General features: G+C 38.2%; 1 protein-coding gene across 1 annotated transcript in view; it reads left to right on the forward strand.

The window, feature by feature from the left end:
- Nucleotides 1-27,615, forward strand: part of rasgef1ba (RasGEF domain family, member 1Ba) — a 142,913-nt gene that overhangs the window by 13,628 nt on the left and 101,670 nt on the right. The window contains exons 2-3 of the mRNA XM_067572247.1: nt 13,087-13,134; nt 26,560-26,613. Coding sequence (XP_067428348.1) covers nt 13,087-13,134; nt 26,560-26,613 — 102 coding nt within the window. The remainder of the gene's footprint in view (nt 1-13,086; nt 13,135-26,559; nt 26,614-27,615) is intronic.

Raw genomic sequence — 27,615 nt, forward strand, 5'->3', positions numbered from 1 at the left:
CTGGTGATACTTGAGAAAAACAGGGTGACGTATCCCAATATGACAACTGGTTATAACTTAAATATATGAAACAAACAGTAGATAAAATAGACATGTGTAAGATTGTAATATTATATGTACCCTCTTGCTTTTCTTTGTTCCTATCTTTACAAAGTATACCTTTACTGGTAGTTATCTATCACGTCATTATGAAAAGACAATGTGGTCCAACCAGGTCAGGACTATTATTTTTGCACTTGCAAACAATAAAAAAAACTTTGAACCAGGCTTCTAATGGTAGAGTGTATGTTGCATGTTCTATTTCGTCCATAATATTATAATGTTTTTATATTATTAGTGACAAAATTATGATTTAGGATGATTTTAAGAACATCATAGTAACAACAGGCAGCTGTGTTGAAAAGTTATACTGTTCTCTAAAGACTGATTGTTCTGTTGAAGATCGTTCTGTTTGCATTCTGGATTTTGAAGTCATTTTTTTTGTAGCTGCTCTTTGATTCAGTACTGTTGCTTTCAATATTTTATATCACTCTTTGAGAAAAATGTGTAAAAAAACCTCTGCATTGCTGGTTTAAACAGATATAGGTACATAACACACATAGTCAGCTCCCCTTGTAGAGCTTGCAAAAAAAAACAGAATTATCAGTGTGAACATGACAGGAGAGAGGATAAGGAGAGGAGGAAAGGAAGGGAAGGGCAGAGGGAAGGAAACACTGGGAGTCAAGTCTTCGCAGGGTGCTGCAGGGAACGGGATGACGAGGAGTTTCACACGACGGTTTGTGGCGTCATTGACTGTCAGTCATTGTACGAGCGGTCTGTTACTGCTGCTGGTCACTGGTTAGCTGTGTTTAGGATCAGTGTCCCCATGCAGGACATCCTAAAAGAGGGAACACAGTGTTTAATTAATTTGACCTCTCTGAAGGGGAAACTTCAGCTAGTTTGTGCTTACTGTTGGACTTTTATGTGTGAGAACTTTTGAGTTTTAGACATTAACATTTTTGGAGAATAAGGACATTTTAAGGTTACAGTATTTGTGGTAATTTTTTATGTATTTATTGTATCTTAGATATAGCAATATAGGGGTTGGGGGGGTAATGGGTGTTGATAAGTTAAAAATGTTTAAGAAATGTTTATCTCTGTTGTAATAAATTGCTTGATATATATAAAAAAAAGGTTACAGTAAAGTTTTGGATTAGACATGTAGTTGTGATAGTTATAGTTAAGATTAGGGGCAAGAGGAAGCATTATGTCATCACACCCACTTTCCCATTTTCTCTTTCTGCAGTGCATTTATTAATCTCTTCAAGTGTAAACACTAACAACAGATACATTTGACCCTCAGGTGTACCATTTTAAGGCTATTCTACTTGAAATATAACAGCAATCCTCGACTAAAAAAAGGGAATTGGTGGATTCTAGTAATAAACAGTAGCATCTTTAGGTAAGTCAGGTATGTCTGTATTGCTAATTTATGACTTGTATAACAGTAATACTTCACAGTTTACCCAGATCACAAAAAGTTTTTACATTTTGTTTTAATACACCTACAATATGAGTTAAAAATGTTAGCATTAGCATTAGCAGTCATAGCTGCCAGGAACAGAAAACACACAAAGAAACAATAAGATCCAAGATCCACCTTTAAAAACGTTAACTTCACCAACTGACCTCTAAAAAGTGCAGTACAAAATCACTAAACTTTTCACCAGAATCAAAGAAAATGTATGATTACATTCGCCAAGGAGCCGGTAGCTTGTTTTAGTGTCTGTCAGGAGAAACTTTTGAACAGATTTTCATGAAAACCCTCACTAGTCAACTTTTTTTGTAAAAGCTGGACTTCAATCCATCAAAACTATTTTCTGAGTCTTTGAGAAGTTTTCAGAGTTGGTAGAAATATATGCTTCAAGTTAGCTTTGATGTTTTCAATCAATTCTGTAGCTCAAGTTTAATAGAGAAAAGGAAAGTTGGCGGAATGAAAAAGCCAGACAGATGAAGGGCTGCATGCTAAAAAAAATACTATTTAAAGATGGAGGGGACATTTCTCTACATTGTTCTTGTTACGCCGTAAACATGAGGTGACTTGATGGAGCGAGGCAGATTTCATTTTGGAAGAAACTATCTAAAGAAAATCTACTAGATTTCTGTTCCAGTACCGCATGCATTTGAACTCTGTGCAAATATGCTTTTGGGTGCTGTTTGATTCCAGGACACTCATTCACATGAATAGCAATGAGATATTCTGGATGCGCTCTGAATTCAGGAAGAGGATACCCCCTGCCATTCATATGCACACAACAGTGTCTCAAACACACAGGCTCATTGACAGTCACACATACACAACCGTTTTCCCATAAAACTACTGCAAACATTATGCGCACATACATTTCTACAATAACAGAGGGGGGTCCCTTGTCAATATGTGCATGTTAATGAATGAATGAATGAATTTGATTTAAAAAAAAAAACACATATAACACTGCACTGCAGTCATTAAATACACAAAATCACAGAGGATGAAAACACAATAAAAGCCCAAAGGCTTATTTCCATTGCAGTCCTCTAGTAAAACACTTAACAAACCACAAGATAAAAGCAAAACAACAACAAGGCAGCAAGCAAAGACAATACAATCACATATAAATAGCAGGCGGTGGGGTAGCTATGTCAACATGTTCATGTTTTCTTGGTTGTAAAAAATAGCAGCACAAGTCTCTGCAGACCATCAGGATATTTGCACACTGAATGTTGTGCAGATTGAGATTCAAGGCTGTGAAGAGTGCAAAACAACAAAACATATGTTTTCTTGTGGCCAAGCACTGTGGCACCAACTGTAACAGACCTTAACTCATACCTGTTGACATTCAGGAGTGTAGACACAGTCTATTTCCTGATATTTACAAAAGCTCCCAGGTGTGGATGAGTTAGACTGTCTGAAGGAAAAAGATCATGGAGCTCCATCAACTTTCCTGGAGTAAGAAAATCCTAAAAAAATTGAAGGCAACGAGAACTGAAGAACACAGTGCAGGGAACTTGTGGAGGAAGCAAGTTGTGGTACAGTTATTCCATGTGTGCTGGAGGACAGCTCACATATCTGTCTTAGATCATAGTGTATGGAAGATATGCAGCCACCTTATGCAATATTTACAAAAAGAAAAAAAAAAGTCCATTCAGTAAAATAAACATTTCTCTGTGGCTCCAGAAAGAAAACAATTTATTTCACAGGGGGAAATTTCTCTGGAATATTCCACATTAGTAGTTTTTTCCCCCTCAATTATGGTTAGAAACCAATTTCAAGGGATAATTGTGGAGACAGTTGACATTTCCACAAAAGCCCACATTTCCCTGGCTCAAACATGCAATCAGGTGTAGTAAGTGTCCGTGTTGATGATTTAATTATTGTTTTTTCGTACACCGTGTGTAATGATGCCTTTACTAAGAAAATGCATCTTCACCATTTATAGAGGTTGTGAAGTACGTAAAAATGTATCTTTTTCCCAATTATTTCATCTGGAGATGTAAAGATTTGTTTAACAGTTTGATTTTAACAGTGGCTGATGTCACCTGTTGGTTTTCATTGGAGCTGGTTTGAAGCCTAGAGTTGCTGCTTTTGGTCGTCCTATCTTTTCCATCTTTTTGGAATAAGGAGTACGGGATGTTGCCTTTCATGCTTGGGAACACCGAGTGGTGCACACTTTAATGTTAGCTACTTTAGCTAAATTGTGCTAACAGGGCAGGTATCGCAATCAAGTAACATTAAACCTACTAAAATACTGCGTGACAGCATCCTGTGAGGGTCTTGTTAGTGTAACTGCGTGTCTGAAGAAAAATCACTGTTTATCCTTTAAACAGAAGCTCCAAAAGTCAGAAACAGTGCGAGTCAATCACTGTCAATCACAGCTGTCAATCATATATCTTACTAATGGAGCAATAATTTACAAAATGACCACCAGCACACTTATTAGAGGGCCTGAATTTAGCGATTGAGACCATAATGACTCATTCAAAAGAAGTTGAGGCTTTTTGAATGGAGTCAAGTGGACCATCTAGTGGCTGTCAGTGGTATTGCACTTTAAGGTATTTCCACATTGGCCTCAGCCTCGAGCTGTTGTAGTTGCCACTGGGTTCACATACACAACAACACTTTGTCTAATTGTGTCCGTGAAGCCATGTGACTGAACCGCATCAGCGCTGACGTTAATGCTTTTAGTCAACACTGTTAAAAAGCCATGACTTGACCTTGACCTGTGAGAAAGGTGACTCCCCCCACAGGGCCGCCGTGACCCCGCTGACGCCTCACACCTCATTACTACAGGATGACTGATGCACAGAGGTCCCATGTGACCTTTATACACACGTACACACACTCACTTTCTCTCTCACACTCACGCATATCTACTTCTGACCTTCCACAGCAGACGAGCCCATTTCCTGATGAGTGTGGTTGACCCAATGAACCGGTTCACCTTCAGGGATCGGGGGTTCAGCACTGAGGGGTCACCGGGGTCACTGCCTCCTGGGAAAAGAGTAACAGATTAGATTGGTTGATGCAAGATGATGGACACTAACTTCATTTTATCAATACTGTAGTTGTCCCAGGCAAACTGCTGAAGTGAACTAAATGTGTTTATTTTCCATTAGTCCAGTTAGATTTAATGGAACCAGTGCAGTAGTGCGTAGTCTTACCATATCTACACTGTAAGACACTTGGAAAAACAAAAATACACGACAGAAAACTGGAAACACAAAATGCAAAATTTCCATCCCCTCGTTTTCAAGCTATTTGACCTGCCAAACCACGCTCAAAAGTTGAATTCATTAATCTAAAATAATCGTGGAAATTACTGTTCCCATTCTACAGTAATCAAACAATTTCAATAACCAAACACAAGATATAAATACCCCGAAGATAAAATAAATTAAGATATGAATATAAACTCAGAGAACATACAAATGTATTCCATTAAACAAAAGACTAAAATAAAACTAAAATGAAAGTTTATGCAATCCTTAAAAATGTCTTGTGCTGTCCAATCCCCTGAGAGATAACATAGAGAGAGTACAAAAGAAAAAGGAAGATACAGTTTGTTTTTACCTTTATCCATTGGTTGTTTGTCTGTGACTAACATATATCAAAAAAACTAAGGGCGCATTCAAGCTCCCGTGAGAAAGAAACCAATTGATTAAAGTGACGCTGTGACCTTCACTCCACTCTTCACTTTTGTAATGAGTGTTCCTCCTGAGCCAATAGTCATAGAAACAAAACAAAACAAAACAAAAAAACCAACGTGGACATTCACAGTCCAAAGAGAAAGAAAATTAATTGGTTTTGGTGACATTGTGAACTTTTCTCTAGCGTCACCATCAGGCCAAACTTGAGATTTATTGGGTTTGGCAGAGGTCTTTTCTCTGTGTGTCTGAGTGTTTGTGTTTTCTCAATACTGCAGTTTGCTTCAATATCAAATAGTCTCTGCTTCCCAGGAACATCATCGACTTTGTGCAGGCAATTATCGGATTGATTTTTGTATTTTTCTAAATCTCATACCCTAGACACGAGAGACGCAGTGCAATTTAAGGGTTTTATTTACCCCAATTTAATGTCCATGAGGAAAAAAAGCAACTTTTACCTGAATATGAACACATTCAATAATCAAAGTAATGCAGCTTTATGAAAACTGTTCAAATGAGGTTCAAATCAGAAACTGAGCTACATGAGATGACTGATAAAAGGAAATATTTATACCTGTGTAGCCAGCCAGTTAACACAAAAAGGTAAAAGGGGGAACATACATTAACCCAGGCTATTGCTTTTATTCTGCCACCAGTTGGTTTCAGTTGAATATTGTGTTGCTATAGCAACCTCTACTGGCACACAGCCTTGTTACATCCACCATTTTGTCAGATCTGTAGCCAAGCAAATATTGTTTTTTATCTACTCTCCAAATTCCCTGTTTGAACGTTATCTACACTTCTCATTGCAGCTGTATTATGACTATTAATGTGATTTAGTAGAATTTAGTTTTTCTATGGTTACATTACTGCTAACCAAACTTTAGGCTACTAGCTGTCTGGAGCTAATGTGTTGCTAACTGTTGAAATACTGTTGGGATAACTGTTATGTAAAGTTATTGAACATAACAGAGTAACAAGGAAACTATAATCCGGTTCCTTTTTATTCTTTAGGCTCTTTAGAATCTCATTTTCTGATTTGTAATCACTCACTGAAATTGTTGTTCAATACTGTTCACAGTCTGCTGCTGGAAGTATGATTACGTGTAAAGTGTGGGAGGAAGAGCTCTGTATTATTTAAATAAAAAAATGTATATAAAACACATTAAGTTACAGGTTACATTTTTGAGCTCCCCCATATATTGATGAGTTGGTTTTGATCATTAAAGGCCTGGTTACACCAGAACCTTAATGAAATATGTGGTTAGCTTGATAAAGAGGACTACTCACAACTAGCATTAGTTGGTAAAGTACTGTAGCGAGGCTAATACACCAACTACTATGTAGCATGGTCAGCTAACCGTTAACTAGCCAGTCGGGCTAGTGTTAGTGTCATAAAGAGTAGCTCTCCAAGTGTTTTTTTCTCCCCTTACATTTTGTTTTCAGGAGGAAACAATATTTTAGTCGATAAAGAGTTAATGAAGGGGTAAAAAAAGCTCTCTGAGCTAGCAAACTTGCTAACTGTCAGTTAGGAAGCTCAGCTCGTCTGCTAATGGAACAAGAAGTTCACACAATTTGTTTCTCTAACTGTCCGCAAACCGTGCCTTATCTTTTACTCACAACTAGTATTAGCTGGTACTTTAGCGAGGCTAATACACCAACTACTATGTAGCATGGTCAGCTAACCGTTAACTAGCCAGTCAGGCTAGTGTTAGTGTTATACACAGTAGCTCTCCAAGCATTTTTTTCTCCCCTTACATTTTGTTTTCAGGAGGAAACACTATTTCAGTCGATAAAGAGTTAATGAAGGGGTAAAGAAAGCTCTCTGAACCAGCAAACTTGCTAACTGTCAGTTAGGAAGCTCAGCTCGTTTGCTAATGGAACAATAAGTCCACACAATTTGTTTCTCTAACTGTCCGCAAACCGTGCCTTATCTTTTGTTGGGCAGTTACACCACACAGAGGAGGTTTATATAAAAGTGGATGTTGCAAACACAGCTAAACTACTCTGTTGCTATCTGTTCCCTCAAAAGTCTGCAAAGCCAAGATGGTTTGCTATTTTTGTCAAAGTTGATGATGTTTTAAATGGTGGTGTAGGAGTATTTACTGCCAACAGAGTCAATGCCTGCTTTCCCAATTGTTCTGAAAGAATGTCATATCAGGACAGAAACTTGAGGCAGCTCAGGGACCTCAACTCTTAAAATAAAGCTAGTATGATATATGAAACAGTGTGTGACTGTAAAACTTATAAATTACTACTTTAAATATCACCTAATGATAAAATAGAGGCTAAATGAAAAGATTTATGAAGGCTGTAGGTTGTGGACCATATAATTTGTTATGATCTGGCTGTTTGTGATAAGCTTTTAAAACTGGATGTTTTTAATGTGTATCTGTTTAGTGATACTTTTTCCATCTTTTTTTTTTTGTTCGTGTGTGTATTGACGCAGTGAGATGTCAAGGCTATTTACCGTCTTGTTTTACATGAATCTTCCAAAACCAACTGCTGTCAACAGATAACAAAAACCCAAACGGATGGATGAGATGTCTGAAACTAAAATGTCAGAAGCAAAATGTCCCGCTGTGCTTGTGATCAGATGGAGAAGGCGATTCTCTCTCTCTGTCTCATCCCCCAGTTCTCATTTTCCTCGCCCTTCCGTCTCCTCACCTCGTCTCTCTCCTCCTATCAAAGATACGTTCAATCATAGCAATTGTGACACTCTCCTCTCCGCCTTGTAATATTCCTCTAAAGGTCACAGCAATTGTCTGCTGGAGTAAAACAAAAAGAGAAAAAAAAAAACTGTCAGGCAGCTGAAAACCAAGGGTTGTTTCAGCTGCAGGACAAACTGATCGTGTCTGTCAGATGTGAAAACATTGACTTTTTGTTTCATGTCTGTAGCTCAAAAATGCAGACATCAAACTGGCTTGAAAGAATCACAGGTAAAATCAAGGTACTTGGACTAATGGATGGATGTTTACTCTTTGTTTGAGCTTAAACAAGATAATTGAAAAACCTAAAAGTCAATAGAGGTTAGAAAATTGAGTTTGCGATGGATAATAAACTTTCCTGGAAGAAAATTTATCGCTTATAGAGAATTTTAAATGAAAATTTCAAATATTGTCTTACTAAATTAAGACATACATAAGACATAAGCTGTCACTTCTTTCTTGCGGTTCGCTACTCTTTTGCTTCTGTTTCTGTACATTATTGAAGAAGAGTCATACGACTCAGGATCAGCATTTTGAGCTTGAGCAGATGCATCTTTGTGCCAACTAGAGCAAATCTTCTCTGTTCTGTTTCTTTCCATTTACTTTTCCTGTATTTTTTTTTTACAAACACTTTGTACACAAGTTTAATATCAACAAAGAGCTGGGAGAACATTTTGGTATTTGGGGTTGTAATGTGGCTCTAAAACAAAATCTAGGATCTTTAATGAGTAACTTAAAAAGGATATTGCTGCTCTTGAACCTCTGACCTCTGACACCTAGCTGTGATATTTCCTGGTACTATAGTGCTATGGTATTTCTGCACAGGGTGTTAAAAAAGCATGTTGTCAACACTAGTTTACAGGGAAAGCTGGATTAGTAGACTGGGTGAAGTTACTCTTCATCACCAGGCTAAAAAGCAGTGTTTCTCTGTCCTTTGTGGTTGAAGGTTTCAAGCCTGTTTGATTTCTGACCAGAGCCAGCATCACTGGTGGGTTTGGTTAGAAATGTGCTCTGTTGCACCTGTAACCACACCCAACAGTGATGTCATGGGGTCCTGGACTACACCTGTACATCACTATAGCAAGGTGACAAGTTAAACTACTGGAGGTCAGCAAAACAAAGATTTTCAAAAGGTTTAGTTTAATCTTTACAATTCAACTGAAATCAAATAGCTTTTTGTCATCACTTGTCCTGGGTTCTCCTTTGAGAAACAAATCAGAAACCAAAAGGGAGAAATTTATATTTTAAATGATTTGGTTTCATGATGGTGTCCCCTGTGCTTTGAATTCATTTGATGAAATACTGTTATCCATCTACGTAGCTGAAGTCCTTATTTTGATACAGCAAATCAAACCATGAATAAAGTGATCACATGTCATTCTATCATGGGCAGAGCAGACGGTCACACTGAGCCTGATAGCATCCTGCTACACAACACATCTAACTTACAGGAACACACATCTTGTGCTGCACCTTAGCTTGTTTTCACCTTTCAACACTCACTGGGTAAAAGTGAGCCGCTAATTTCATTAGCAGGCTAGATGACTAATTAGCTGCTCAGCTGCAGCACATTAAACAGCATAAACATACCTATAAATGTAATTTTGGACCATTATGTATGAAGATAACTGGATACAGTGTTGCAGGAGCTTCGTTCATTCCTATGAAAGTTGCTCAGTGGTGCATGAAGCCAAAAAGCAACTTCCAGCTGTAATGACATTACCCGGATGTTGGTCATGCTTCCTGATTGTTGGGCCCATAGAACATGTGCACCAAAGACTTCCACTGGCCGAGTTGGCTAACGTCCGGTTTAGCCCTCTGCTAAATTGAATGGGGAGAAAATAATTTAATTGTGTGACTCTTCTAGACTTTCCAAATGTTATTGAACTGAATGGATCAAATTCTGATTGTGAAACAAGTCGTTGCATGGGGGTTGTGACACTCAACAAAATTTATTCACCATTATACAGCTGCTCCTTTTCCTATGATTGTGTGTGTGGGAAAAATGCTTTTCAGGCCCGGCTTGCTGGAAGCTCGCTCCGGACTCGTTAGATGCTGGTTTGGTCGTTACTCTTCAAAATCCCTGTTAGCAACACTTGCAGCTACAGCAGTTTGTTTACTTTGTCTCTGTTCTGTACAGTTAATAATTCAGATCTATTAGTAGTACATTAAAAAACATGTTGACATTTTTTTCTGCAAAGAGGGATGATTAAATATGATTTCAGTCGGACTTTAATGTCTTTAACGTCTTCTGTACTGAGGAGGTAGAGAGGATGATGAGATTTGATGTTATCTTATGTGATGTACAGCAGGTATGTGTGCCTGCATGAATGTGAATGTACATAACTAATGCGTGTTAATGTCAGTGGGCGAGTTCAGGCAGAGCATCCAGGGTGTCTGTGTGTGTGTTGTATGTTTTGATCAGCTTGATCACCTGAAGTGTGTCTTATATGGTTCAACACAGACCTTCGCTCTCAGTAGATTAACTGCTTAACATGAGAGTTGACTCAGGATTCATCAGGGTGTAAATAGGTGTTTGTGTTTTGTTTTTTTTTAACCATGATTCCTCTTTTGTAGTTATTTATTGCCTGATTGTCAGCCAAATTACACATTTTCATTATTTTACATAAAGAACAAATTCATCATAAAGATAAAAAAGGGTGATAATAAACATGCTCCTGTCCATCGTCCCTGGGCGAGTCAATAATAAATGTGTCACCATTTCTATTTTTAACCATTATTTAATCAGACTAGTTTCATTTCTTCTTTTCTTTCTTTTTCTTCTTCTTTTTTTATAATCTCCTCTCATCGGTTTATTCATGAAAATGCAAAGTAGAAATGTATAGTTTCCCAACATTTCTGGTGAACAAACAAATATGAGAAACAATGCAATAAACTTGCATATATCAATAATTTACCAGATTTTTACTGGAGTGAAATTATGCATGTGTTGCAAAAATAAAAATTCCCCACAAACACGAACATGAAACTAAATATTTAACTACTCATGGGTGTCAGTGCTTCATTAATTGCATAAAATTGCACATCCTTCATTGAAAGAGTGAAAATTACACAGCAAAGAACAGTGTAATGATGATCTTTAAAACTTAACTCAAACCAATTACTTGTAGATCAACACTTTTTAAAGATGAGAGAAACTTTAAATAAAACAACTGCAACTCTCACTATGCTTATAAAATACGCATTTTGAAATCTTTGTGAAAATGACAAGATGTTAAAATGTTTCTGTCCAGTATCCCCAAGAATATGTTTCAGCTTTTCATGAACAAAAAAAACATCTCTGAGAAAATCCCCTGAGTAACAGAAGTGAGTAGTGGCTCTCTGTATCACAGGTAAATGGATTTTTCTCCCAGTTTCCATCAGTCACTTAATAAATAAATCACCTCCATCCAGCTATCGGCCGCTCAGCTGAAACTTGCTGTATCGGTGTACATTAGAAATGTGGGCAGCATATGATCACCTGCTCAACTGTCACCTTTTCCTCCGCCGTTATACCCTCCCTTATTCCAATCTCACACCTCTTCCTCCTCCTTCACTTGGACCCCCCAAAAAATCTGCAGATGGTGCAGCTCATAAAATAAAAGCCTGCTTCCTTCTAAAAGGTTTTAAGGGTTTACAGCTGCTTCCTGGTCTTTTTCTTTTAAGAACAAATAATATCTTTGTTGCGGCGGAAGGTGTGTGTGAGTGTGTTTTTGTGGGTTGTGGGTGCGAAGGAAAAGGTCTTTACATCAAATCATCTGTCAGAGGAAAATGTTTGAGTGTTAAGGGTGTGTTTTTGTGTGTGTGTGTAAGAAAAAAAAGCGCAAAACTACATCAAACAATATCTTTGCTACAAGGGAAGACGTGCCATGTGTGTTTGATTGTGTGCATGCACAGTATGTGGTTGTATGTGCGGGTCTGTATATACGTATGTGTGTGTGCTGCAAGTAAAATTCTCTATGATCAAATAATGTCTTTGTCAGTGTTCAAAGACTGTGTGTGTGTGTGTGCATGTGTGTGTGTGTGTGTGTTCCCCATGTGGGAATTCATTACCATTCTGCCGAGTTTTCTTCTTTGTAAATAACTCCTTTGGGAGCTTCACGTCGAGCCTTTTAAAGACTCATTAGGATTCGTTGTTCTGTCGTCTCCTCTGTGAAAAAAAACGCTAACATGTTCGTCTTTAAATACCACTAATGGCTCCGTCTTAATGCCCACAATTTAAATGCAGCCATTTACATTTTGCATCCGCAGCATTTAGGTGACACTAATGCAACAGAATATTTTGCAACCAGGAGGGAATCAAGCTCAATTATCTAATGTTAAAGAGGAACTTGCAGGTTGACAACCTCAGTGAATTAATAGGGATGGGGGGTGGGGATTATGTACGAAATATAAAACATATATAACTATATATACACTACAGGGACATGTACCAAGACATGGTAAGGACATGTTCATATTTGCCTCAAAACAAGATATTGGACATGATGTGATGTCACATAAGGGAGAGCAGTCAAGCTAAGTCAAGGTTAACAATAAGAAATATAGACCCCGATACTAGTTTTGACACTGATGAGGTTGAAAATATACAATTATATCAACATGATGGTCCACAACCTTATAATATTGAGCCTGCTAGGCATTCAAGGGATCAGGAACAGGCAAGGATTAGGAGAAATAATGACCAGTAATGGCCTTGGTGAGTGACTGGCGTTAGATAACAACACCTAGTAGTGATTGTCTGTTTCTTGCAAGATCCCTGTACTTACCCACAACAGAAACGAAAGCACAAAGATCAACTTGTTAGATCAGTCGTATCTTGCATTGCCTGATATCCAAACTACGTTTATGGTAGATGAGTGAGATGTAGAAGAGACGTTACCTGATTATCATTTTGTTTGATTGGTCCTCATGTGGGAAATGCCAGTCCATGGAGAACCTCACCTCTAGACCAGACATCACATGCCATTGCCAACCATAGAGACTAAAATCACAAATTTCAAAACAGAGTGATTATTTTTTGTTTTAAATACTCATAATCTATGTTCAAGCCTCATGTAAAAACAGATTTGTAATCTGTATTCTACAAGTGGGTTCACTGCATTCTTGTAAATACTGTTAAATATTGTATTTAGGTGATATGAAATAAATATCTCTGATTACTTTTCTTGATATTCACTCAAATATTTTTGTCTCCCCTCCCTTCCTGTAGTGTCGGAGCCAACCTCATCTCAGACTGAGGCCTTCTTCTCAACAGCGGGTGGGTAAACACTCAAAACTCTTAAAACCTTAAATGACTTCTTGTTTCTGTCTTGAATCTCAGTGTCTTCTACACTGAAAGAACAGGACGTTCACACACACACACACACACAGCCGACTGTACAAAACATGCCGCAGAGTTGGCTCACTGTACATAAAACACTGCATGCTGATAACTTGGCTCAAAACATCACATGATAACAACCATGAAGCAGACTGTCTGAGGGAGTCTGAGTGCTGTTGCAACATTTGAGAGGATTCACATGGCGCTAATGCTGTGTATTCAGATGTGATGTAATGCTTCATTATGTATGATAATGAAGACCTCTGTTCAGGTCGAAGTTAGATTGAAATCTGCCCAAACTAAACCCAATAAGAGTGATAAAAGTGTAATACTGTGTTTATTTCATATCAGAGTTACTGTAATTACTAGTTTCCAAATTGTAAATACAGTTTGTAAATACTCTGAGTCATTATTATGACTGGGAAAGAAACATCTGACTTGGCATGTATCCTAATCCTATATGGATGTGCCTGGAAACCTGAACAACTTGAATTTAATAGATATAATGTAATTTTGTCAATGCACAGTATTTCAATCTCTCATACAACCAACTCCTTTATCATACAACCTTCCTGAGCTGTCTGATGATGTGAACACTCGCAAGTCCTAAACACGGGAATCTTTCCAATCATTCCCGTTCATCCGACATAGCGTGAATGCAGCGTTTTTTGTTCCACCAAATTGTTCCACCTTAACAGGTATTCAAGCACAGTCTAAACACAAACACACAGTAGCTGTGTCCGAAATCATTTAATATTTACTATAAAGTGTCCACCGTTTTATCTGAATGTCTGAATTCTGAGTATATAGGTTATGCGACAACACCTGTTTTTTTCAAGTCTATCTTTAAACAGTGGTTAAGTGCCTATATGTACACCGAAACAGGTTTTGCTTCCTAAAATTTCTCCCCATGATCATGCTGGCAATTAAAAGATTCCTTCCTAAAGCGCTTACAGTGTAAGTGATGGAGGACAAATTCACAGTCTTTGTTTTCTGCGAAATGATATTCAAACATTTATCTAAAGCTAATATGAGACCGTCCTAATTTGTCAAATCAAGTTGGTATCTCCTAAAGTTGCAGTCTTTTGGTACCAAATTTGCTCTTTGTTGTTATCCTTCCAGCTTAACAAGGAAACACTGTCCAGGGGAACAAAAAGAGGGAATTTTATACTAAAAAGACTTTATTTTGACTAATTGAGACGGCTGAAGCCTCATATTAACTTAAGGAGGGCTGTGGATTTTGCCCCCTATCGCTTATATTGAAAGTATGAACAGGAGGAATGAATAAAGCGAGCAAAACCTGTTTCAATATTCATATGGGGTCCTGACTTGAAAACACCAATGCTTTAACACTTTAGCATACAATGTTGAGTGATAACTTGTATCTGTAACTGAATACTACATAATAATGTGTACTAATACTATTAAATTTACACAAAAAATGCAGTGTGCACCACATGCTTAGCATGACTCTCTAGTGTGTAGTTACCATCTTTTCGTTAAAATACATTTTTGCTTATGTAGCATTTAGCACTGGAGCTAAATATCTACCAGTGACAAATGATTTTGGTGTGTATTCGTCAGGTAAGTTTGCAGAATTTGCTGAAACTTGTTTAAAAAACCTTAAAAATCTATATTTTATGTTTGCATTTATTAAAGTTTTTGCTTGTCAGACTGATACACAGCCCAAATCTGATCAAAACAGAAGAGTATCAGCAAAGACACACCTGATATGTACCACAAAGTCACCACAACAATCAGAAAGTGTGTGTCTATGTGTGTGTGTGTGTGTGTAGGCTGCTAGTAAACTGCTGAGCGTCTTTGAAGATGGAATAACACACTTACACACACTTCTTCACTCAGGACTGAAGACTGGAGGCCACTGCTTTGATCTTGTCTGTCTGTATGACTGCCATCCTCTCCCCTTTTTCTCTCTCTTCTTACCCTTTCTTGTTCAATGTCTTTGTCTTTCTTATTTAACCAAAGGAAAAAAAAAAAACTTCTATAGCACAAAAAGATAATCCTTGGACCAAAACAGTCAACAGATGATCTGTACAACCTGTAAATATTAACTATGCGACACTTGAGCATGTTAATTGGCTTATTCTCTTTCTTTTCCTCTGTTGCTCAGATAATCACAGGCTGTCTGAGAACGCAGCCAAACACATCTTTCATCTCACACTCTCTTCTAATTCCCTTTGTCAGTCTAGTGAGTGTTAAACAAACCTGAATGAGTCTGTAATCCGGTGGTTTGGGTTTCACCGAGCGGCTCTGTGAGGTTGCTGGGCATTGAGAGTTTAGAGGTGTTCACTTGCACTTATCTCATCCAGGATCAAAGCAGGGGAAAGACACCCTGCATTGATCATTTGAGAAGCATGAGGTCAGTGCTGTTTTTTTTTTTTTTTTCCTATCTGGCCAGGCCTACAGAAACCCCAGGAGTGTTACTGACATAGGGAGGCAGGAGATGATTCTTTAATGTTGGTTTTCCTGTGCCAAGAAAACCTTGATTCTGATAGGGAAGCCTGGCCTGAACCTGCTCGTATGTAGCGCTGCTACTGTGCCAAACGCTTAAGGGTGATATTCTGTGTTTTTCTTATTGTCAAGAATCCCACGAAAAGTCCAAAACTAAACATGAATTATTGTGCATGTATCCAAATTCCTCTGCGCCATTGTTGTCCAAAAACTATTAAAAATACATCAGTGAGACACAATGTTGAGTGACATGTTCCCTCATTAACATGAACACACAAACTGTAGTTTATTTTGACTCGATCCGAAACACACACCATCCTGCTGCCAGAAATACTCACCATAGAACATCAAATGTGTATTAATCCTCCTCTGAAAATAGTCCCCAACAAATGCCTTAATTACTGCTGTTTGGATACTGTTTGATAAAAACTACAGTGACCAATTGGTTTAGGAAATAATTTAGCCTTTTATTTAGCCTAGTAATCCAAAGACATGGCTCATTCGTATTTACTTACGGACTCTTCTACAACTCTAAAACGTCACAGGGGTCATTATTTTCAGGTTTCACTGATTTTCACAAATATTAGCTTAAGGAACAGTTAAATTTAAACTGATTTTGACATAGATTTTATGTGTCAATGCATCCAAAAGTTGTTCAAATCATTGCATCCTGTATGAAAAAGTTGTGTGGTCTTCTTTGTCTAAGAAATGTGATAGGCATATGTATTTATTTATCTACATGTTATCTATCTGCTAGCTGACCACATCAGACTCGGTCTAATGACTGGTTTTCACTGTTAGTCCCTTGAGTTTGTGCTGAGCTTGGAAGATCTGCTTTTGGTTTCTATGCTCCGACCACCTGGAACTCTTTACAAAGCGCCCTAAAAATGAATACTTTGGTAACCTTTGGTCAATTTAAACCTATGATCACAAACAATTCAGATTCTTTTTGTACCAGTTTTAATTGATTTATTTTTTATTACGCCTGGATGAGATCATGTGTGTCCATGTATGTATCTGTCTGCAGCTATTCTCACATACTAATATACCCATCAGCCTAATATTTTTTGTGCATGTTTACAACTGTTTGCTGAAGGACCTCTCATGGTTGCAATGATTCATAATTGTTAAAAAAACGCCTTAACTGGTTGGTAGGGGCAGCAAGTGATCAACAACTGTAGCAACAGGTATTTCTGGAAATCAGCTAGGCTAAAAACAAGTCTGTTGCAGGCCACATTTTGTCATGGTTCAGGAACTGACATCCATAGAAAAGTTTGGTCTCATCTTGAACCAGAGTATCTGCAGATTAATTTCATACCTGATATGTTATGATCCACGAAAGTTAAGCACTCTTGCTATCTTTTATTAACTTTACTTGTTTTAATTTATTGTTTTATCTTTTATCTTTTACTATTTTGTATCTTTTTAGGTCATTTTAAACTGTTACTCATCATCATTGTAAATGATGGCCAGCTTCAGAGTTCAAATAAAGGCAATAATAATAATAATAATAATAACAATAATTTACAATAAATTAGATTATACAAGATCTGATCAATGTAAATCACAAGAAATCTTGCAGGAAATGTGTTCGAACTTAAATAGAAGCACAGATCAAACAGCATCATCTTGTATGCATGAAATAGACTTTGCAGAGCTTAAATGTCTGCATTTGCATACTTTCAGTACATAGCAAATGTTCTACTCCAGGCCTTTAGTTCATAAACCATACAACCGATAATTGAGCTGAGAGGAATGAGAACTTCAAAAGAGAAAAATACGAGCTCTAGAGATGATGCAAAGAAACCTGATGTGCTTCTCTGAAATCAAATCGTGTTATATCAGGAATAGTGAAAAAATAAATGTAGGCCTACTGTACCAAATGATATCAAGTCAACAAGTATATCAGCAGAATGAGAAGTGAAGACAGAGAAAGTTTAAAATGTTCCAGGAAAAGTAGATAATCAGAATATACTGTAGATAATAAAAAAGATAGTTCATGCAAAGTAGTTGTTTAATAGTGTTTTTCTACATTATGACATCAGGACCTGGAAATTTTTGATATCTGCTTGAAATGGTTGCCAAAACTGTTTTAAAATCATTAGAATTTTTTTTCTGTATATATATTTTTAGCTGCACTGATGTTACACTCAGTAATTCTCTGTTTGTAATTAATGCTAGAATACTTACATACTTTGTAGCCGTCCCACATACAGAACTTACAGCAGGCAGCCAGAAAATACTACCTGGAAAAAGAATAAACAAAATCATCCTTTGGTTTCTCACCGGTTTGTGTGTTAGTGGGTCACAAGTGAATATCGCTTCATTTTTGGAGTTGGTGATCTAAAAAAATCGGCTGGATGGTGTGTGTGAGTTTGTTTTGGAGGAGAGGATAAACTAGAGTCCAGGTGTGACATTTCAACAGTTATGTAATGTTTAGAGCTCATCCTTTCCATGATAGACGGAGGCGATAGCAGTGGATACAGACCCGCTACTGTTCAGCTCTGCAGACTGATGGCTTCACGGCTGTTAGGAAATTCTCCAGGCGTTTAACAGGAACCTGCGGAGGAGGATGAACTGCTACGAACCCACAGACCTCAAGTCAGCAGAGACAGAAAATATTTCATGAGAAAAGACCATTCTTCACACAAACATCCTGAGTTGATATCACAAGACACCTTCTCTGGTTCAGGCAGGAGTGTTTATCAGAAAGGGACACGTGTAAAAGAACATTAAAACATTTACAGTAATGGTTAATGCTTCTCTAGTAGTCTTTACTACATCATCCACAGAAACTATTTTTTTCCTTTTCATATTTTTATTATGACTGCTGGACAACATCTTTGGATTATATTGTAACTAAAAGACTCATTCCTTTCTGTTTTTGTAAAAAATCTCAATATAAAAAATCCATATGCTGCACAAATGTTCTGTAGTTTCTACATTTAGTGTTTTCTGTTTATTTGGTGGGACATATCTGCTCTGTAAATCACTTGTCCTGAATTTAGAAACCAAAAAGAAGAGAAATTTATATTTTAAATTCTTTGATTTCATGGTTGTTCCTCTGACATCCACTTATGTAGCCGGAGTCCTTACTTTGATACGGCAAATCAAATCTTGCATGATAACAAGTGATAACAAGTGATAACATGGTGTTTTATCATCGGCGGAGCTGACGGTCACACTGAGCCTGATTGCATCCTGCTCCACATCACAAGAGCCACAGAGTCTGAACAACAACCCACATTAGTTTCCCTGCTGAAGTCTCCTTCTTATCAAACTTACAAACATGAACACGTCTTGTCCTGCACCTTTGTTTGTTGAACGAGCCACCATATAAACATTCAGGCTAGATAGCTAATTAGCTGCTCGGTTGCGGCACATAAACAGCCTGTAAACATACTGTCGCTTCGAACCCGTTAGATGCTGGTTTGATCGTTGCTCTTCAAAATCCCTGTTGGTGACACACTGTCTGTCCATGACTTGTAGCTACAGCAGTTTGTTTACTTTGTCTCTGTTCTGTGTGGTGTAACACCGGTAGCCTTCCAGCTAATGTCAATCAAACACAGACGCAGACACACTCCCACGTCCACCGCCTCCTCACCCAGCCAGCTGAGACAAAAAGGAGCATTTCTGATTTCCCCAAAGACTTCTCATTCTAATAATACACTCAACTATTAGCAATGCATTTTAGGACATCATGACATTATTTATTTACTGCAGAGAGGGATGATTAAATGTGATTTCAGGTGAACTAAAAATGTCTTCACACATATAGTTACCTCCACACAGGTGTTTTCACTTATCCTGCCTGATTAAACCTCTTCTCATAACGATTGTTCTTAGGACAACGTATGATGCTCTCACACCAAAGTTCGCACCCCAGTTTTATTAACCTGCAAAATATCAGGCGACTCGCTGGCCAATCTGAAAGAGATGGTGGGACCGACTTGTCATTTAGGAGGTATTGATTGTTTAAGGAATGTTGCATGGCTGCAGTGATCACTGGAGCAAAATTATAAAATAACTTTTTACATGATTTCAAATTAAGAGATCATGTAGACTGTGATGTTTGTGTTTTGCATGTGATGAGCAACATATTTTTTGCTACTATTTCAAGCTTTTGCATCCTTTTATGGTCTTCCTGCAGAGTTTTGTTTCTTGATGATAATGGCTGAGATGATTTATTTTAGTTTTTAATCATTATTTGTCATTTTTAATGTCTACTGTTTTATCTGTATTGATTTCCTCTTTCAGAGGCCACTAACATTTCTTTATCAGTAAAGCTGATTATTGTTTTAGAGACAATAGCTGTAGCTGACATGAAAGCATTTCAATAATATTGTTTTGATTACATGAAGAAATGATCTTAATCTGCTCATGTCTGAAAGATGGTGAGTGAGCTGTGAGGGGATTAAAGCTTTTCCCCCCGCACATTTTGATGAATAATATTCCATCTTTTGATTCAGATTTACAACACTTGTCATTCAAAGCTGTTTCAATAATTAGAATAAAGTCTGAGAGCTAAAGATAAAAGGGAATTGTAACATACGGTAGTCAATCTCTTACCAATATCAAAATAACACAACCGGCTATAAATACACAATCACTCAGCTGCACTTTGCCCTGATTCACTCATGACCTCGTTCATGATGAATGACAGACGGAGTCACATGCTCCACAAGTTATTTCAAACCGGGGCAGGGGCAGCTGTCCAGAAATTACATAAACTTTGACCAGGTTTTGTAACAACATCACATGTCAGCCTCTCAAGGCTTGTGGCCAACATATTGTACAGATGGGATGAGAGTTACAGGACATCTCAGTTTTTTTCATTCACTGTAGGAAATATTAGTCATAACAGGGTCAGTTAAAGTTCAGAGAAACTGTGAACTGAATTTACTTTGGGATAAAACGAGGATTGAGATGATTTCAGCATATAAATAACAGATATAAAGATGGCGATTTTTTTTACGGTGTGTACACTTGACCTAATCTCTTCTGGCAGAGGCTGCCCACTTCTTTTGGAGATGGTTGTTGTTACGTAAGTTCCTTTCTAGTGAAATGTCCTCCAGATAGCTGTCTACATCTGTTCTGAACTGGCTCTACTCAGCCTCCAAACGTTCTATACAACACCTGTCTGAGTGCGGCTGCTTTTCTTATTTTATGAAGCACAAAGCTGGATTCAGACAAGGTAGAGTTCGGTTGGATAGACTGCTCAAACTGTAGGAGGTTGTGGGGGGCAATTAAATGGGAGTCAAAAAAACAAGAGCTTTTTAGTCTTATTACATTTCATTTTTTTACTTTTTCCAGTGTGAACACACTATGAACATAATCAAAACCCACTTAGAATTAGTCGGTAGTATTGATTTGGGAAAAGGGTGCAGTGTTGCCAACTATTTTCAGTGGAAACCTGCTTGAAAAGTTGATGGATGACGTCATGCGCTAATTTAAATATTCGTGATGACACAACTTAACCGCACATACATGATTTTTAAAAAAGAAAGTAAAGAAAATGAAGGAAGAGAAGAAACTTTACTGACTAACCAGCTGTATCATTTGCTACTGTATATCAGCCTGCATCATTTTTATGCAGGCTGTTGTACAGACACAAAGTTAACGGAGGAGCTGTCTCTTTGTGGAGTTTAATTGGCAGTGAAAGCTAACACAGAAAAACAAAGATCACTAATTAGACAATGTGTATGTGCACAGCAAAATGCAACTTGACTTTTCAGAGATAATCGTTTAGAGCAGGATGAAGAGGAGGAGTCAGATTGGTCAAAGAGCCCAGGTTTCCGTTGTTGTAAACACGGAACTTCACTGCGTTATCTCTAGTTCAGGCCAGCCTCTGTCATCATGATAATAACCCAGTTTTCCTCAGATGTCACAGGCCAGTAGTCTCCCAGTGGTCATCCTTTATCACCAGTGTTGTGGTTTTGGGATGTGACAGGTCAGAGGTCAAAGGTAGGAGCACTGCTTTGAGGTCCAAGTCCCCAAAGCAATTATCTTATGACTGGAGAGGAAAGTGCTGAGTGGCACAGCGGATGTTCTAATGTTCCTCAATAGACGTGTGCATGTTTATTGCTTTCTTCACCATGCCATCCTTCCTTTGTTTCTCCTTCCTCTCTCTCTCTAAATCTTGGACACCTTTTATAGTGGACAGCAGGCATCAGTCATTTTAATGTTGAAACTTGTTTATGTTTTGCTCCATTGCAACTTTTACCAGTCCTGGTTATGATGTTTTTATGTATTACACTAGTCGCTAACTTGTCTGCTGTTTGATGCTGAGCAAATCTGCATTTACTAATTAAGTGCTGTTCTGAGATGGAGCATCAACAGTCTTTTGCAGGTGTTTAGCCTGTTTTACACTTTGAAATTTTTGTGCGAGCAAATTCTCCGTCATCTGCTGCGACGACCGGATTTGTGATGCAGCTGTAGATCTCAACCCCCTCAGAGTAGAATTCATTCAAACCGAGCACCTGCTTCACTGCTCAAATGTGTACAAAATACTGGGGGAAAAAAGAAAAAAAATTGTAACAAGGACACATCAACTGAGCTAATTTGTGCAGTTTAACGTGATGTTCTGAAGACAGACAGAGACGCTGTATCCTCATTGGCACAGAAACTCAACACTTTTCTCTAAAACTGTGTTAATGGATTTGACATTCAAATAGGATTACTTCAAACTCAGACTGTTTGCAGACGGCCTACCATTCGCTGCAGCCTGATTCAAAAAACAAAACAAACAAAAAAAAAAAACTCTTGTGGCTTTTCTTTTAATAGCTTTCACTGCTTCTCCCTCATAATTCCAAAAAAAAAAAGCAGACTGAGCGGACGACCTTTACCACAATCTGTTCTTTCTTTTCAATTAGTCTCTGCACTACCCCATAAATGATTCATACGACTTGGCCTGAGCCTGTATTAATAACTAATAAGGATAAGTGATATGAGGGAACAGAGCTAGCTTGCTGGCGCAGCAGAGGGGTCAAAAAGGTCTGAGATTACAACCGTCACGCCGAAACAAAATGTCCACTCCCGAAGCCGAGGGCCGTCTGATCAAGAGCAAAAGTCGACTAGTTCTGCTGGTATTATCCAAGCGGGTTGTAAATTATATTGGTTATTACTTGCGTTTTAGTTTTAGGAATTATTCATGCACGCGACGGTCTGCTGCAGCCCTATATAATGACTCTTGTAGCTGCAGTGAAAAGAGGTTGTATTCGGGAATATGAGTTGATCTCTTGATCCTCTGGCTAGATAATGCAAACTGCTTGCAACCTCCAGGATTTAATCGGTCAAATCCCTCTTTTCACTAATATGGCTTAAGAGGATTTCCTCTATACGTTATTATTGCATCAGACAGGGTCATTTCCTGAGAAGAGATCATTTCCGTTTTTCATTCCAAGCATCATATGTTTGACTATCCAGTTCAAAAATATCTTCAAGATTTCTTCCTTCCCCCCATCGCTGACACATAAAGATACGCACACACCCACACTAAATCGAACACACGCCACCTCGACCGAAAGGAGAACAAATACAACAGCTAGCGTGGCGGCATCAAAGTGGCCTTTCCCATTGATTTCCTGTTTCTGTGTCAGAGAGAAACAGGTTGGCTAATAGGGCTGAGTTATGCAACAGCATGCAGCTGTAGGCTTTTACCCATAAATCCCTGCCAGTGCTCAACTTGAGGAGATTAAAGTTGAGTGAATGCCCACCCTGACAGCAGTACATGGAAGTGGGCGCTGCAGGGTCAGTTATTTTTCACTCCGCTTGATAAGAGAGAGGAGATTTTGAAAATTTACTTCTGAGTTTGGACTTTTTTCTTCAGATGCAGGGAGATACAGATACAAAATAATAGGAATAACCTATGGAAGAATGCACCTTTTCATTTCTCTGGCTGCAGTTTTGTCTGTGATTAATTTGTAAAAGAGTTGTGGATGCTAATCATGAGGGAGCCGAACCAACAGTCTGTAAAATCACTTTCGTTTGCTCTCCTAATTTCTCACAGCAAACAGAAAATAAATATGTTTATTGTTTCATCTCCATTCTCCATGAATGCCGGGACAAACACTGTTGATAATATGCTTTACTAGAGCTCTAATCTGGTTATATCTCAGCATGTAGAGACTATATAACTGCATAGAGGAACACCCTGAGATCTGGCTCTTTGTTCAGCATTGGGTCATCATCTGACTTGCAAAGGGAAGCACTTTATTCTGCTCCGTTGGCTCTTCTTGTATTCTGAGCTTCAACATTAATTAGCCCGTACGTGCCGCCAACATTCAGGTCCACATTAAATGCAGATGACTACCATTACTCTCAGCAAAGGCACCTGTCCCGCTGTAATAAATTTAGATTTTTTATTAGCGTCATTATTTTACCCCCGTGCAGCCAGTTTGCTCAAGCTTCAATGCCTTCGGCTCAGCAGGTTTGTGCTTGGCTGCTGCTTTGTGCTAGAAGATTGATTTGTTTTACCTCGGTTGAATTGGTTGTGTCTGACAGACTAATGATCAGTATAGGGACAATAATTTTAGTTAGTTTGTAGTATTGAAAAGGCCTCATCACAGGTCATTTAATATTACCACAGTCAATCATACTTATCAAACTGAGCTGCAGCTAAATCTCAGGTGAGGTGAAGATGAAGTCCAAATTCCTGCATCCAAGTAAATCAAACCACCATAAACAAAATGTTTTTTGGCCTAAAATAGTTCAAAGACTATTTAAATTGCAACTTAAAAGACATTAAGTCTAAAAAATATATTGAATTGAGGTAATGATAATAAAGAGGTGATACTGAGCTGTTATCAAAGAACCAGTAAAGACACAAATAAAAAGAGACTTGATAATTGATAAATTGCAAATAAATAGTTCCTAAATAGTAGATAAAAGTTATTTGAGAACAGACTTTGATAAACAATCTTAATAAAAAGATTCCTCTCCTTCAAAAGTTACCGCTGGTGCGCCCTTGAGCAAAGCATTCAGCCAGCTGTGGTTGAGAGTAAATGCAGAATTTGTTTTGTTGATTATGTTAAGCTTGGTTGACAGGTGTCTCAGGCTATCTGAGTAAGCCTGGGTGGTTGCTGATTTCCTTGCCGGCTTTTGGCTCCACCACATTCCACCTTGTTGCCTGAATTTAAATCTTCTTGCCCCCCCAAAAAACCTAATAAGATCTGTCTGTTGAAGGGGGATATATCATGCTTTTTTGTGATTTTCTGTTTATTTTTATACTATTATAATGTCAAATGTTAAACATGGTTGAAGTTCCAAAATTTGAGGTGAACATATATAAAAATGCTCTCTGCAAGCCAAAGGCCAGGGCCTCAACCTGCTCTGAATGCTTTGTTTGAAAAGTTCCCTCTACTTCCTGCTCGTGATGACATCAGATTGTTCGCACATGCCCACAAACAGCCATCTGTTGGTAGTCGGGATGTGCAGAGATCCCAGTATTTGTATTTGTATCTGTATTTGTTGAGGCAGCAAAATTATTTGTATTTGTATTCAAATAAAAGTGGAAAGAGGCTTAAAAATCGTGTTTTTGTATTTATTACACTTTTAATTTTAGAAAATTAAAATGTTACAATAAGTGTTCATGAATAAACTACCTTACGAAGGAGGTCCCCACACCGGGTCTTGAACAGGAGTCTCCCAGATCATAGACGACTGAGCTAAAACTTTACTCATCGACTCATTGCAGACAGACCTCTACCTATTTATACACCCATAACACAGAGACAGCACACCATGTAACATGTAGAAGAACTTCAAAGGTGATTCTTGCTTTGCACTTTTCATATATTGCTTATTTTTTTACAACCTAACTTTGTGGAAAGGAGAAGGGGAACAACAGGTTATGGAGAGTCCCTTGGGACTTACCCCTGATAGATGTAATAGTGGAGCAGAGGAGAGAGACTGAGATAACAGTGTAACTGACCTGTGAGCTGGTATTTGACATGGGGGTTTTTTTTTTCCTCCCAAAAACAAAATAATTTTCAAAATATTTGTATGAAACAAATATTCGTATAAAACCTACTATTTGTGCTTTGCCGAATAATGTATTTGTATTCGGGCACAGCCCTAGTTGGTGGTCTTTGTAGCAAAGGTTGTTCAACGGGTTGTTCATGTTGTCCGTTCATATTTCAGATCAGATTTGGGCTCAAACATGTACGCAAGTATTTGAGAAGTTTCAATTTTGAATAAAAGAAGTGAAATCTTACTGCTATTGTTTGTTTAAGTAGTCTCCGGAGCCGGCCAATCAGAACAGAGAGGGATCATCGGGAGGGTCTCCCCTTAAAGAGACAGGAACTGAAGCAGCCTGTTGTGGAGAGAGGCTGAACTGAGGGGCTGCATAAAGAGCCAGTATAAGATAAATAAAGAGTTTTCTTGAACTTTAAATCATGCAAATATACTCCAGTAGAGCCCCAGAATAAAAATATAGACTTGGAAATGTGCATGTGTCCCGTTTTAAGGTTCATAGTCATCCATATCAAGGTGTATCTGGTTTACATAATTCAAGGTGTACTTGGACTTGCTGTATTTTCCCTCTCAGTCACAAAGCCTCATTTCTTCTGTGGTGTGATGGGTATTTCCCAGGATGTAACCAGAAAACTAAAAAAGTCCCTTCAGAAACCTTCAGTATGTGTTGTGTAACAGACCTCACGTCCAGGGTTTGTTACTGTTAATTGATTTGAGGCTGGTATTGACAAGGAAAAAGCATGCACAATCAACTTTCCCTTGAAAATAAATAACCATATAATTTTCCTTCCCAGTTACATAAAATGGGCCCAGTATAATCTAATCTAAACCTGCTGATCGAAACCAACGATTAATTATTTCTTACTATGTTTTGGTGTTTGCATGAAAGTTAACAAAACCTTTCTTTCCTCTCTTCAGCCAGCTATTTTTGGGACATTAAGCAATGACAGAGCACCGTTTGACAACAGACTGGTGAGTCACCTCTATAAGAAACTTATTATGACTTGATAACGATGCTTGCAAAGTCAGGACATTTGTGTTTTGAGGGCGTAAGGGTGAAGTTGTTTTTTTAATTGAAAAGCAGAACATTTTAATTAACCCAAAATTCCTGAGGATAAAAATTCACAAAAGCAGCAACAGATCTGTGTGTGTGTGTGTTTGTTTGTGTGTAATATTACTGTGTGTGTGTTTCTTATTGTTTTCAGAGCTGAGTCTACCCTCTAAATATGTTGGAGTTTTTTTCATATTAATACATTGTTTTAAATAATGTCCTCTTCCAGCACCATTCATACATTCTCCTGCATGACAGATGGCAAAAATCTTGTCTCTTTGTTGATGATGCCATGCTTTGATGGAACATAAAGAGTTCCTCGGTCTCTCTGTTGTTGTGAAATGCAAATGGTCGATGGCAGACGCCACAGAAAGCCAATTAACCAGCAACAAAGGAAATTATTAAGCTGCCCGGTTGTTTGCCTGGCTAGATCTATCGGAGGAGGGGAGTCTGTGGTGAGCCTGTGCCAACTGGCACATGACTTATTTAATTACTTAGCCCAGCAGCACTGAAAGAAACCAGCAGATTTATGGATTCATCCATTTCCCATTTATCAGAAAACAATAAAAGCGTCCCTTTATGCCTCATCTCCAAAGCACCCTTGGGCCCCGTGACCATTAAGCAGGATCTTCCTCTGCTTTTTCTCAGAGTCTAAGTAATAGACTGCAGCAGGTGGGTGGGCAGTCCAGTGTCGATTCACAGGTACAATACGTGTTGGAAGAGCCTAATCATTAAAGACTGTTTAAACCCTTTGAGACTGTGAAGAGTCAAACCTGGTCCAAAGCCAGACTGGATTATTGATGTTTGGTGGCATTAGTTTAGGTGGAATGTGTCCAAGTTTTTCAGCTGTTCTGAGGAACAAAGTCTGGAACTTCAGTCTTCATTAAGGTTTGGATCGTTGATGTCGGGAAAGATGGGAAGCC

Source organism: Thunnus thynnus, chromosome 2 (assembly GCF_963924715.1).
Source record: "Thunnus thynnus chromosome 2, fThuThy2.1, whole genome shotgun sequence".
Classification (NCBI taxonomy): Eukaryota; Metazoa; Chordata; class Actinopteri; order Scombriformes; family Scombridae; genus Thunnus; species Thunnus thynnus.